Below are 14,092 nucleotides of genomic sequence, written 5' to 3'. Positions count from 1 at the left end.
AGAAGTCATCATAAGAATTCTCAGAGTATCCACATATATCACTTTTAAAAAAAATAGTGTCGTAAAGATGCAAACTGTAACTGATTCATTAAGAAGCTTAATCGTTTTTAATAATAGCATATTTCCCAGTAATTTTCAACTTTCTGTGATGACTGTTTCAGCCATTAAAATGTTGGTGAATATTCTGTGACTCCAAAACTGCTCTCATAGGAGGGATGGGTGGGGAACCCCCCAAAGTTGGGTTTTGAGTCAGGGAGTCTGAGGTTCTCCTTCCTCTGCTGATGCCCCCGTGTCCAATGCAGATCTCCCCCTCCTGGTATTTTGTACAGCACTGTTCCTATAGTAATTTTCTTCTGGCTCTCAGTTCCCAGAAGAAGGGGTCCCCCTGCTGTTGTGGAATTGCATGAAGTTGGCGGAGTTAACTTCTGGAACGGAAGACGTTAACTTGCTAGCTAACTCCCCTGCCCCTTATTCCCGGTTCAACAGCGATTAATTTGTACAGTGAAATGTATGGGGAAGGGAGCAGAGCAAGATTTGGGTCCTGTAGTACCTTAAAGACTAATTAGATTTCCAGAGTATGAGCTTTTGAGAGTCAAAGCTCCCTTCTTCAGGTACATTTGGGAGTGGAAGTATGTAGGGTTTTATCTAGCCAGAAAGTGGGAGGGGTATTTAAACTAAGGGTGTAAGGTATAATAATACTGTCATTAGCATGATAAGAGTTAATTTCAGATAAGTAGCTGTGCTGGTCTGTAGTGGAACAGCAGGATTTGAGTCTGGTGGCACCTTAGAGACCAACAAGAATGTTCAGCTTTCAGGAGTCAAAGCTCTCTTCTTCAGATAGAGTTGGGGTGTGAAAAACAGAAAATCAGCATCTGTAGCGAGACAAGAATTCCATGTCTCTATTAAGCCCTGGGGGTTCCATTGTTCCAAATTTGCAAATAAACTCGATTTCAGCCATCTCGCATTGTAATTTTCCTTTGAAGTTTCTCTGCTTGAGAACTGCTACTTTTCCGTCAGTGATGGAGAATAATAATAATATTCGATTTAAATACCGCCCTTCAGGACGACTTAATGCCCACTCAGAGCGGTTTTATTTATTCATGTCATTTATAGTCCGCCTTTCTCACTGAGACTCAAGGTGGATTACACAGTGTGAGATCAGTGCAATCAGTAGCAGGGACAAAGGTAGGCATTTCCATACAGTGTCGAGGACATTTCCATAAACAACGTCATAGGGTAGATGAATACAAGTTTACAGAGACATAGCATTAGCAACGATCCAATATAGGGCTGAAGGACTGCTGAAACAGAACATAATCCATTCTAGGATTGACATTAGACAACATGAAGCACAAGCAGTATATATGAGTACATATTCAAAGCAACAGATAATATGTAAAGCAACGGAATGGTGGAGCCCATGGTTCCCAACTCATTGGCGAAACATCCAAGACCCCCTCCCTACAATACCGCTCCTCTGTGAGTAAAAAGCCTTTTTGAATAATTCAGTTTTGCATTGTTTGCAGAAAGCCAAGAGCGTGGGAGCTCTCCTGACCTCCTCAGGCAGGCTGCCCCATAGAGAAGGGGCCACCACAGAGAAGGCCCGTGTATGGGCTGCAGTTGATTTTGCCCATGTGCAGGCTGGCACCTGCAAGAGACCCTGTTCGGATGAGCGAAGCTGCCGTGGAGGGACATAGGGGGGGAGGCGGTCCTGTAGGTAGGTCAGGCCAAAGCCATGAAGAGCTTTGTATGTAATAACCAGTACCTTGAATTGAGCATGGTAGATGATAGGTGACTGCAAGACATACAAAGTATGTTATTATTATCCCCACAACAAAACACCCTGTGACGTGGGTGGGGCTGAGAGAGCTCTGAGAGAGCTGTGACTAGCCTAAGGTCACCCAGCTGGCTTCAAGCAGAGGAGTGGGGAGTCAAACCGGGATCTTCAGACTAGAGCTCCGCACTCTTAACCACTATACCACATTGGCCTAGCTAACCTCGCTCCATGCGGTTTTTTGCATCCTTTAAGCAGCGCTTCAAAACTAAATTGATGGTGCAGTACAATCTTTGCTCCCCTTTTCCAGCTGAAGCTGGGATAAGCAACACTTCTATCAGGCTATGCTGGAACTTGAATCGGTGCGGGTCCTCATTACAGTGGCTGTGACAGTAGACCAACAGACAGAAAAACATCAGGTGAAGTTTCCCCCCTGGTATTGTATGGATAAATGGGGGCCCAGACTGTTGCATGCTAAATTTCTGTCTAATGTTGAAAGGCACAAGAGCAGGCCAGGGGTTTTATTTGGTTTGTCCTGGTCCGTTGGCAGCCCTAGTGAGAAGGTCTAGGGACTTCCAAAAGAGACGGGTCAAGCCTTATCACAAAAATGCAATGCTCAGGGCAACAGCTGGGACCAACCTGTGCAAAAATTTGTATTGACAGGGTGCCAGCTGTGCCCCAAACACCCGAGACTGACGAAGAGCTCTGTGCAGCTCTCAAGCTGGCTTCCAGCATTTTACCAAGGAGTCAGGCAGAGCTTCTATCCTCTTTTCAAGAAATCTCACTTCTGGAAGATGCCCTGGAATGGAATACTGCAAGGGTGCCTCTGAGCAGGTGCAGAACATCTCTCCTGACCCTATCCACTCCCATCCTCAGACAGTGTTGCCTATTGGTTAGAGTGTTGTGGAAGGAAGCCCACTAATCTCACACAGTGAGTTAGGGCTAGCCCCCCCCTCCACTTAGCCTACCTTACGAGGGTGTTGTGAAGGCAAAAATGCCTTCACAGGACGGAGGCGACCATTCTGCTTTAGAGTTGCCAGCTCCAGGGTGGGAAATTCCAGGAGATTTGGGGGTGGAGCCTGGGCAGAGGGCAGGGGAAGAGAGGAACGCCAGCAAGGTATAATATCATTGAGTTCACCCTCCAAAGCAGCCATTTTCTCCAGTGGAACTTAAGGGGGGTTGCCAACCTCCAGATGGTGCCTGGAGATCCCCCAGAATCGTAGCTGATCTCCAGGCCACATAAATCAGTTCCTAGGGTTACCAGCTCCAAGTTGGGAAACTCCTAGAGATTTGGGGGGAGGGGCGGTGAATCTTGGGGAGGGCAGGGTTGGGGGAGAAGAGAGGGACCTCCGCTGCTGGGTGTGATTCCATACAGTCTCCTGCTCCAAAGCAGCCATTTTCTCCAGGGGAACTGAGTTCTGTGGCCAGGAGATCACTTGTAGTTCCGGGAGATCTTCAGCCACCACCAGGTTAGTTTGACAGACAGGTAGCTCTGTTGGTCTGCAGTAGAACAGCAGAATTTGAGTCCAGTGGCACCTTGGAGCCCAACGAGATATTCAGTGTCACTGGACAAAAAGCCACCTGGAGCTTGGCAACCCTATCAGTTCCCTTGGAGGAAACGAATGCATTGGCGAGAGGGCTCTTATGGCATCCCACCCCACTGAATTCCCTTCCCTCCCCAAACCTTGCCTTTCCCCAGGCTCCACCCCAACCTGAACATCGGCAACCCTATGGAGATCTGCAGCCACCTCCTGCAGCTTGGCAACCGTATGATCTCCAGCCACCCCCTGGAGCTCGGCAACCCTAGGATCTCCAGCCACCCCCTGGAGCTTGGCAACCCTAGGATCTCCAGCCACCCCCTGGAGCTCGGCAACCCTAGGATCTCCAGCCGCCCCCTGGCGCTTGGCAAGCCCGCCTGGGCAAAGGGCCGGGCGCCGTGGCGCCTTTAAGAGGGCGGGAGCGCGCCGGGGCGGGTGCGCGCGGGAGCCGAGCCGCCCTGCGCCGCCCGCGCCCTTCCCTTCCCTTTCCCTGCCTGGCCTCTCCGGCGGCGGAGCGCGCTTGGCCGGCCTCGCTCGCTCCGCCCGGAGGCGCCCTGCCCGCAGCCCGCGAGGCGGCGGAGCAGCAGCAGCCCCGGACTCTGCCTCGCCGCTCGGCCCGGGAGGCCCCGCCAGGTGAGCCGCTTGCCCGGGGAGCCCCTGCCGGAGGCGCCGGGCCCGCCTGCTTCGGCCGACGCCGGCCCGACGCGCGTCCCTGCCCCTTCGCACGTGACGCGGCTGACCCGGGCTCGGCGATCCCGGCGGGGGGGGGGGGCGCGGGGAGGGCGATCTGGGGAGGGGGCCGCGCGTCGCGTTCGCCTCTCCCGCTTGCGGAGCCCTGGGAAGGCGGTGCGCAAAGGCGCCCCGGGCGGGGACGAGGGAGCCCTTCTGGCCGCGAGTGGGGCGGAGGGGGGAGGTTTCCCTGGAGGAGGAAAGTGGACCCCCCCCCAAATCTGGAGTTTCTTTCCCCGTTGCAAACCCGGACTTTCCTTTCTTTTCCCCGCAAGGCGCTCTGCAAGCCCCGCTTTGAAGGGCGCTCCCCTCCCCGCCTCTTGCAACTGGATCTCTTCGACCCACTTCTGTAAGGGGGGGGGTGGAAACGGCCGCGCGGGCGGCTTCCGATCTTGACCGTTTCCGTGGGCCTTTCTGGAGGGAGGGGGGAGCAGAGTGCAACTTTCTTGCAGGGTGCCATTTTGGAAGAGTGGAAAAGTTTGGGGGCTGGCCCCTCCCGGCTCTGGCCCGGGCTCAGTGCCTGCAGTGGGGCTGTGCCGGGCTGGCCGTTTCTTTTTTGCAGCCTCCAGAGCTGGGGAGACTTTAGTCCGGGTCAGTGCATGGGGGGGGGGGGGTTGTCACCTGCTCCCCAGCCAGGCTAAGCAAAGCCCTTGACTTAGTCCTGTTTTACTTTCCGCTTCTGCTTGCCGCAGGCTTGAGAGCTCAGGAGGAAGAGTGGGGGGCAGGATGGCCCCCCCAGAAGGAGCTGGGGGGCAGCCCTCCCGAGGAACGGGTGTAGCAGGTGGGGCCGAGCCTGGGCGCGCTCCCTTTCCATTCATTGCTTTCCTGGCCGCTGCTCCCGAGTGCCTTTTGAAATGGGGTGCCAAGATCGGAGTAAACGCGTCAGGGAATGGTGGCGCCTGAATTTGACCTTCAAACCTGACCGGATTCCTCAGCTGAGATCCGGTGATGTTGGCTCCTCTGTGAACCGGGGAAATTGGCGTGGAAGGTCACCTCTTGCCCTCCTGGTGAAACAAGGGAAAGCTTGGGAGGGGTGCGCAGGCGAGCTGGGAATCTTGACCTTGGTAGGCTCACCTCTTGCCAGGGACAGGCTTGCGATACAAAGGGGAGACCTGAGTTCAAATTCTGCTGGGCCATAAAAGCTCACCGGGTGGGTGTGGCAGATCTCCCACTTCATAGGTGGTTGTGAGACAAACCGGGACCCCTAGCATACAACTCCTGCACTTTCCTAGAGATTGGGGTGGGTGGGCACGATCCTGTAGCTCTCATGCTGTTTTTGGTGGGTCAGGCAGGGGGGGTGTCTGGTGGCTGCTACAGCTTACGCTGGCCGTGTTTTTTAGGCCATGCTTGTGTGCCAGTTTGAGGAGAGATCTGGGATTGAGTTGATTTCAGCAGGGCCTAGATTGACCCATTTAGGACATTTCTGGGCCAGCTCTTCAAAGCACCTGCTAGAGGCAGTTTACAAACCTCCCCTAAACGTTGTTTCCTGTTAAGCGGTTTATAAACGGAGGCAGAGCATACAATGTGCCCCCCATTTTGGTGTTGTGTTTGCCCTCTCCCAGCCCTGCTTTTTCCCTTCTGTAAGATGGGCACTAGAGCGAATTGTGGGACTGCCAGATGGGCAAGAGGGAGTCCGTTTATAACTGGTTGCCAGCCTCTAGGTGGGGCCTGGATCTCTCCTGGAATTACAACTGACCTCCTGGCTACAGAGATCAGTTCCTCTGGAGAAAATGGCACCTTTGGGAGGTCGACTGTATGGTATCACATCTCTGTTGAGCTCCCTCCCTTGCCCGAACTCTGCCCCCGGATCTCCAGGAATTTCCCAACCTGAACCTGGCAACCCTAAAAGTCACTGTAGCAAATAAAACATAAAATGAGCACGTAATGAATGAAGCTCAGCCGTTGGAGGGGAGGGGAGGGGAGGGGAGGGGAGGAAGGAAGAGGCGAAGCAGGGCTTCCTGCTGCCGCCGTCGCCGCCACGGGCGGGGCGCCCAAACCAGTTGAGGTATGTCTCTTCTGGAAGGGCATTCCGGCCGTTGAGTTTCGACTCCCTTTCCTCTCCTGCGGGCGGTAAAGACACCAGGGCAAGCCAGGCAGTTCCAAACGAGCCCTTAAAGCCCGGAGCACGGCTGGGCAAACCCTGTTCTGCCGAGAGACGGCCCTTCCCCTTTGAGCGTGAAGCAAAAGACAGACTCCACTGAGCTTTAGTTTTCCGGTTATTCATAGAACTTCTCGCTGCCCAACTTGCGGCCCTCGAAAGTGGGCAGAGGGCTGTGTGACCCTGCCTCCCGCTCTGCGTCTCTTAAAATGACCCTCCAGCTGTTTAACAGTTTTTGAAGATGCTCGCCCTGGCCGCAGTCCATCGGGCAGATGTTCGGCACTGAACAGAATGCTCTCGCTAGCTGGAAATGGGCCATAACTTGCCCACCTTGTCCAGTCGCTGCTGCTTGTCTTTAAGAAAAGTTTCTCCTCTTCATGGGACCAGATAGTTGAATGAGGTGTGCCTTGCTGAACATCCCAAAGAGAACAGGCTAGGGTTTAGAGAGGGCAGGAGGTGGGCCTTCTCCCCCTCCTCGTAAGTAGCAGAAGCTGGAAAGAACTCTGGGGGTAAGCGATTATATGCACATTTCCATATAATCTTCCCAGGATGCAAAGGTAACCTTTTCTTAGCACAGCTGATTTATTGTAGCTGCCAGTCCTAACAGATCACGTTTAACTGGCACCAGTAGCAAACTAGGCAATGCACAGTTCAGGGAACTAATACCCTTTTGTCTGTTAGAGGAACAAGACAGGGTTGGGAAAGTCCTGGGATCAACTGGGGTACAGATTCCATGAGCATTTGGGAGACCCAGTTTCTTCTCCCCGTACTGCCAAGCACCTTGCTGAGTGACATTGAGCCAGTCACATCGGCACTCATGCTAGCCTACCTCACCAGGTTGTTGTGAGGATAAAATAGGAGAGGGGGCTTGTGGGTACTGCCATGAGCTCCTCGAACAGAGGAAAACATAACAATGGATAGATCGGCACCTGCCAAGCGTGGAGCAGATGCGGGCTCATGGCAGGTGGTCTTGAAGAAGCGAGGGCCTGGGAGGTATAAATTGAGGAAGTGGTTTGATGAAGGCGTCCTAAATTAAGGCTCCACTATAGAGCTGGGAGGAATATTATATGCTGCCATAGGGATTATGCGCAACTGCGTGAAGTTTGAGGAGTAAAAAGGGAAGCCACCGTTAGCCACGATTCTCGGTGTACTACACACAGCTATGTTGCTCGATCCTTTGGCATTTCTGTAGTGAAGGCCCGTTCTCCTTGGGGCTTGAAGCCAAAGTGAAAACCCACTTGTAGACCGAGTCAAGGTGGTGTGTGGCTCGAGTTTCTCTCTCTGACTACCGCGTGATTCTCACTTCCTGTTTCCATTTTAAGTAGCACTTCAGGTGGCTCTTGGCTGTGCTACATGACTTGTAGCTGAGAGCTGGCCTGTCCCTTTATCTCTCTGGGGCAAAGCCAACCTTGCAAATAAGTCTTCAAGAGTTACCAGCCTGCAAGGTGTCGGAAGCCTCACACAGCCTGTGTTGGTCACTTGAGCCCCATTGAGGCTTTGGAAGGAAAAGAAAGGCAAATGAATCTTTCGGTTCAGCAGGCTTTGAGTCCAGTGGCACCTTAGAGACCAGCAAGATTTTCAGGGTGCAAGCTTTTGAGAGTCAGAGCACCCTTCTTCAGACGCTTTCAGAAGTTCTCAGATCATGAGATTGGCTTCCCTGGTCACCTGAGGGCAGTCTGTGTTCGCTGCAGCGTCATGCTGTTTGTGAAATGTGCTTGCAGTGGGTACCCCCCCCCCCAGTGCCTGTGTTCAGCTGGGAACAGAAAGCACTTCTGGGTACCTTTGGGACTGGCGTGCCCAAAGGCAAACAGATGGGGACAGGCTAAATTAGACTAGAGGAGATGTGAGGTGGTTGTGGCTGGCTGGAAGGGGACGTCGGGCACCAATGGAAAGGGAACACGTGTTGCAGTCCCCACAGAGAGGCTGCTAAACACACACACACACACACACTGGTGATCAGGCTCATCCCATAATTTTGGCAAATCCATTTCCACGTTCTTGCATTAACCACACGTGCTCAGACCTTACAGTAGACGGCTGAGGGGTTTTGAGCAAGGAAAGAGAACCAAATAGATGCCACATGGTAATTTCTCCTTTCTTGTCGCCGCTTCTTCCCCTGCCCCCTCCCCCCCCAATCCAGCCGTGTATGGACTGTGGTGCTCGCCCGCAGCCATGGGGAAGATGCTGTCCAAGATCTTCGGCAACAAAGAGATGAGAATCCTGATGCTGGGCTTGGATGCGGCCGGCAAAACCACCATACTTTACAAGCTCAAATTGGGTCAGCCGGTGACCACCATTCCCACGGTGGGCTTCAACGTGGAGACGGTGACCTACAAGAATGTCAAGTTCAACGTCTGGGACGTAGGGGGTCAGGACAAGATCCGGCCCCTCTGGAGACACTACTATACTGGCACCCAAGGGTTGATCTTCGTGGTGGACTGTGCTGACCGCGACCGGATTGACGAGGGCCGGCAAGAGCTCCACCGTATCATCAACGACCGGGAAATGCGAGATGCCATCATCTTAGTTTTTGCCAACAAACAGGACCTCCCCGACGCCATGAAGCCGCACGAGATCCAGGAGAAACTGGGCCTCACTCGCATTAGGGACAGAAATTGGTATGTCCAGCCGTCTTGTGCCACGTCGGGAGAAGGACTTTATGAAGGCTTAATGTGGCTTACTTCCAACTACAAATCATAATTCGAGGGCTATATCATGTATGACGTGCGCGCGCACAAAATCTCTTTAACCAATGAATCCTACAACGTATATATATATATTCTCTTCTCTCTTCCCCCACCCTACTCCCTCCAGTCATTTTTGGGGGGCTGGATTTGAAATCGACTCTTCACTAGTCGCTTCTGCAGAAGTGGAGAGGGATCCACAAAGGAGCTGTTGGGAGAAGTCTATTCCCCCGCCCCCGCCCCCCCCCCATGTCCGATAAGGAATTTTTGTTTCCCGTTGGCGGGCTGAAGGTGGGGGAGGGCGGGGGGGGCTTTTGGCTACCTCTGAGTGCTAGCCTGGCTTTCTTCTGGCTACCGTTTCCACCCCCAGTGGATCTCCAACCTGTCATGACCTGGTAGCAGCCTTTGTAGAGAAACTCGAGTGGCCATAAGCAGTTTGGAGTGACTTGCTCACTAACAGCAGGTTTTAAGGATCAGAGTTTTTCTCTATACCGGGATCTGTCCTCCATCCTTAGATGTGGGCTCTTTCGGTTGGATCCCATGGGAGAATATCCCCTTTTATTGTGGGGGAAGGCTGCACAAAGGGGGTCAGCAGAATCCAATCCTCTTTGCTTTCAGGAGGCCTGTTAGATTTTGCTCTCTGCCCTCGTTGCCTGCTGTATGATTGGGAAGGAGAGGGAGGCGGGCAAGGCGTCAAAGCGTGAATCTGCAGGGTGGAAAGGGAACCTCGCTTGCTGGAATGCTCCACGTATGCAGGCCCTGTCCTATAAACGCCTTTTGCTGGAACCACCTTCAGGGTTTTGGGGTTTTTTTTTTTGCTACTAGACTTTCCACTCCTCTCTTGACCTGTTCAACCTGCCAAAATTGCCTGCTTGCTGTAGGCAGAAATGTGCACGCCCAACGGAACCAGTTCCCCCAGTATGAGATGGGTGGGATTGGCAAAAGCCATGAATCAGAGCTGTGCCGTACTCCCTTCCCAAATTCTTCCAGGCTGCTCCCTTTCACGGGCGACAGGTTGCCACCTTGAAACGGAGGAGGGCGGGAGATGCCTGAAGAGGAGCGGTTGTGGCTCACGCCCACCACCTCTCCAGTGACACATCCCACCCGGCTTTTTGACGTGGTTTTCTAAGCTCTGACTTCCTGTCCATGCAGGACGGAATCCATCCGGGTCTGTTTTGGTTCTCTTTTTCCCTTTCCTTTGTAAAAATCTTCCTCCTACACAGGAAAATCCCCTCCTTTAGCTTTACCTTTTGGGATCATATCCTTGGCTTAAGATGCACTCACAAGGCACCTAGCTAACCGTGCCACCCAGCCAAAGGAAGGGACTATTAGCCAGTATTTACCCCTCTTCTGTGCCATCCTCTCTTGAGTGGGGCCTGAACTCCGGTTGTATGACTTGAGGCCATTCCCCAACCCTGGGAAACCTAGCTTGCTAGCATGTGTTGAAGGAGAAACACGCTCCGCAGGTTCTCTGTTCCAGCTCTTGGGCGTGGAATATGTATTTTTAATCTGATTGGTTACGCTGGTGCTATTCAAACCATAGGCGTATGTGCCTGGTGGCCAGTAGTTTGGCATGAGCGGAATCTCGGGCACGGACGAACGAGGTGGAGTTTTGCAAATACTCATCGAGGTGGCAGCGAGGAACCTGTGCAAGTTTTCTCCTTCTCTTGGCTGAATGTCTGATTCTGTCCCCCTGCCTGCTTCTTTGAAGCGAGGTCTCGAGAGAAGCAGCAATGAGTTTTAGGCAACTTTTTCTCATCGTCCCGTAATCCACCAGCAAAGGAAAGTATTCTCCGCATCCCCAATTGCTGGTTTTAAAATTGAGTTGTGTGTATTTGGACTCCCTTCTGCGCGGGGCGCTATGCTCAGGGATTTGTAGTTTTCTTTCATCCATTCCTTCCTACGCCCCATCCCTAAAGAGCAATTCCTGATTTTGTAGACTTCCCTTTTATCAAGAGCCTGGCTGAACAGAATTTGAGTTCTCCTCTTCATACAAGATGGCGTTTGCCAGCTTTTGCCAAGGAGGACTTCTGCACATCGCAGCATGGCAAATTCTTGGGACTGGGGAGGGAACCTGCCCTCTCATACGCCCCTACAAAAATGCAGCCTGTTGCTTGAGCAAGTGAGGGACACATGCTTAGCTCTGATTCCTTGGTCCGTCACTCTAGCATATCGACATGTGGACGCAGCAGATTTCCCTGGTGTGCCCACATCCGATGTTTAATTTTGTATGTGTGTGTGTCTGTGTCTTTTGGAAATCCCCAAAGAGAGTTTTGGAGGGTTGAGGGGAGGCTGTTAAGAAGTGCTCCAGGAAGAAACAAACAGCCATCAGAAAAATGATAGTCAGTGACTGATCTCAATGGCTGCCCCCCCCCTTACCTGTTTCTCAAACTGACAGTTAATTGTCGGGGGGGGGGGAGTCCGAACTTGGGATCTTTGCACTGGGGAAGTATTAACCCCCCCCCCCCTATTTGCTGTGCATCAGCTTCCCTCTTACTCTGCACGGATATCTTTGCACTTGTGTGTTGGTTTGAATCAAGACTTTCAGGGCTATCTTCTCTTTGCAGGAGAAAACAGCCCTTGCTGTCTTCTAAGGCTGTCCTCAAACAAGAAGATGGTGAGCTCCCCCCGCCCCCGCCCGCCACTATTTGGGGGCCTACCAAGACTTGCGGTATGCGCTATCCCTGCAGGGGGAAAAATCGCCCATGCTTCCTGCTGTTGTAGTGGCCCCACTCATTGGGCGTGAGCTCCTCTCAAGAAAGCCTGACTCATAATTCCCACAAGGCGTGCCCCCCCCCCCGCGCCTTGGATGGGAGGGGAAGTGACTCTTCTTGGCTTGAATGGCTGAAGGCCCATTTTCAGCAACCGCCCTCTTGCAATTCATTCGCTTCCCTCTCCCAGCAGCACACAGCAGTCTGGCTGGGCGCCTTTCCTCTGCACCGCAGGGCCAAGATTAAAATCAACTTTGGGGAGGGCTCTGGACTCTGAAATCCTCAGGATTTCACTTTCAGAATCAACAGCCTTATTCTGTTGTACTGGCCCCCCTCCAAAAAACCCTGGGTGATTATTTGGCCTCTTTAAAGTAAGACCGAGCCTCACCTTTGCTGAGCAATATGGTGAGAATCTTTAAAGGGCCCATTTTCTCCTCTGTTCATATTTCTTCCCCCGAACCAGCTGCAGTTAGCTGTCTTCAAAAATGCTTGAGTGACAGAAAATATGTATCTTAAAAATGGGGGTTGGGGTGGGGGGGGGCGTGAATTCGTGACATTCCTTGTTCTTTTCTCTCGCTTCTGGCTTTCCCTGCCTTGCTCGCTGGCGTTCCCGACAGATCTGTGCTGCGCTTTGGGAACCTGGCGCTCGGATTCCGGCGCGATTGTGTTGAATTGGAGGGCATCTAAGTCGGGAGACGGACATCTGCGTAGGCATTCAAGATAATCCAATTTACGGCACACAAAATGTGGGACACGCATACACACTGCCGGCTTCTTGTTGGGTGGGAAAAACCCTTAATATGCCAGGTTTGCTTCTGCAGATTTTCCTGTGGCTCAGCCAGCGTATTGCAGAAATGTTACTTTGGTCTAGATTCCCCCCTCCCACATCTGGGGCTGCTTATCTGCTGTCTTCAGTGAGTAAAAGAGGGCATTGTGTGTGCTTCCCACCCCCTAAGGATCTGTGTGCATGACACACAAGACCAAAGCTGGCTTGTATCTAGATGGCTGTTAGAATCGTAGGGGAAGGGTGGCTTTTTCTCCCGGGGAATTCAGGGCCTCCGTGGGTCCTATTCGGGATAAACAGGGTGGCCTTAATTGGTAGGTGATGGTTTGAGTTCTCGCTCGAACGTGTGTATTTCAGTTACCCTGACTAGGAAAGTTGTGTATTGGTTATAATGTACGAAGGCACTTAACACACAAACACACACACCTTGCCATTGCCGTGTTCACTGGTGGTGGTTGCTAATTTCCACGTCTGTTCCGATCATGTTAAAGTTGCTTCCAAATCCACGTGCAAGCGAGGGGTGCTTTCTTCTGTCCGGGGAGCGGGGGGGGGAATAACTGGCTTTCTCTTGTGCCTTCAATAATGGCTCTCAGTTACTTACGGGAAAACAAGGTACTTCTTGTAAGCAAAACTGCAGCTGTGGAACTGGAATACACTGGGTTTGTTTTACTATTATTTTTTAAAATTAAGTTTCTTTTTCTCTCCTCTGAATAGAAAAAAGGGGGGAGGGGGTATCCGATGCTGATCAGCATATGCAAATGTACTGTACATTTTAACGCTGGAATTTCTTTAGATTTCTTTCTGTTGGGGGGTGGGATTAAACACATCTTGCGGTTATGGGTGCCTGAATTTTGGGTGGGGGATCCCCCCAAATCTCTACAAACAAGGGCTCACTTCATCAAACTGTTTTTTTTTAAAAAAAAGAACAATAAAATAAATGATTTTTTTCCTTCTAGTCCTCATGAAAATGAAAAGTGGTGTTTGGTTTGTTCTTAATGTACACATGTTTTTAGGGACTTTGTACCAGCTTTGCAAACTAGGCCCGCCTCCTCAAAGTTACTAGCTCACCTCTGCTGGATTTGTGATTGACATGAAAAGAACTGCCAAATATTGGGAGTTTCTTTCTGCCTGCTTGCCCCAAAGGCAACTGATAAACTCCTTAAGCAGCCAGGTAAGTTGCAGTCAGCTGGGCTGGTCCATTGGTTGACTGTCATCTAAGTCCATATTTGGTGCAAAGATGACATTTTGTAGCCACATCCTGACTTGTACCTCGGATTTTCTCCATTTCCTCTTCTCCCCTCCACCCAAGACTTGGTTCTCTTCTTAAAATTCCTCCCATCTTCCATCTTTGGACAAATGTGTTTGATTTCCTGTACCTCATATGACAGGCAGGAATTCTTATAACACGGATGCATTAGAAATAGTTTGCTAACGGAATTTCTTCTTCTTGGTGCCTCTGCCAGGAGAAGCCAGCAGTGGTGTCTCCATTCTGGGCAAAGAGGAGCAATGTCGGTGTTCCCTAGATGCTAGGTCTGCTCCCCCCCCATTTCAACAGGAGCCCCAACACCCCCCAAACAGCCATTTCATCTGGATCCGCTTCCGCCTTGAGCCAATGAAACCACCAGTCCCAGAATTTACCTACCCACTACACACCCAGATTGCCTTCCTTCCTTCCTTCGCTGCACTCCTTTCTCTCTTTTCCAGTCAGCATCCTCCGACCTTCAGGAGTAGAAATTGTGCTTTAAAAACAGACCCTTCTCATGAAGCGGGATTC

At 51.8% G+C, this 14,092-nt stretch overlaps 1 protein-coding gene across 1 annotated transcript; it reads left to right on the top strand.

The window, feature by feature from the left end:
• The first annotated feature begins 3,777 nt into the window (after window positions 1-3,777).
• Window positions 3,778-13,273, top strand: LOC129343035 (ADP-ribosylation factor 6-like). Its single transcript, XM_054998992.1, has 2 exons — window positions 3,778-3,945; window positions 8,280-13,273. Exon 2 carries the CDS (start codon window positions 8,312-8,314, stop codon window positions 8,837-8,839), a length of 528 nt encoding a protein of 175 aa, XP_054854967.1. The 5' UTR covers window positions 3,778-3,945; window positions 8,280-8,311; the 3' UTR covers window positions 8,840-13,273.
• The last annotated feature ends 819 nt before the right edge of the window (window positions 13,274-14,092 follow it).

Source organism: Eublepharis macularius, chromosome 15, assembly GCF_028583425.1.
Source record: "Eublepharis macularius isolate TG4126 chromosome 15, MPM_Emac_v1.0, whole genome shotgun sequence".
Lineage (NCBI taxonomy): Eukaryota > Metazoa > Chordata > Lepidosauria > Squamata > Eublepharidae > Eublepharis > Eublepharis macularius.
This window is presented reverse-complemented; position numbering and strand designations above follow the sequence as displayed.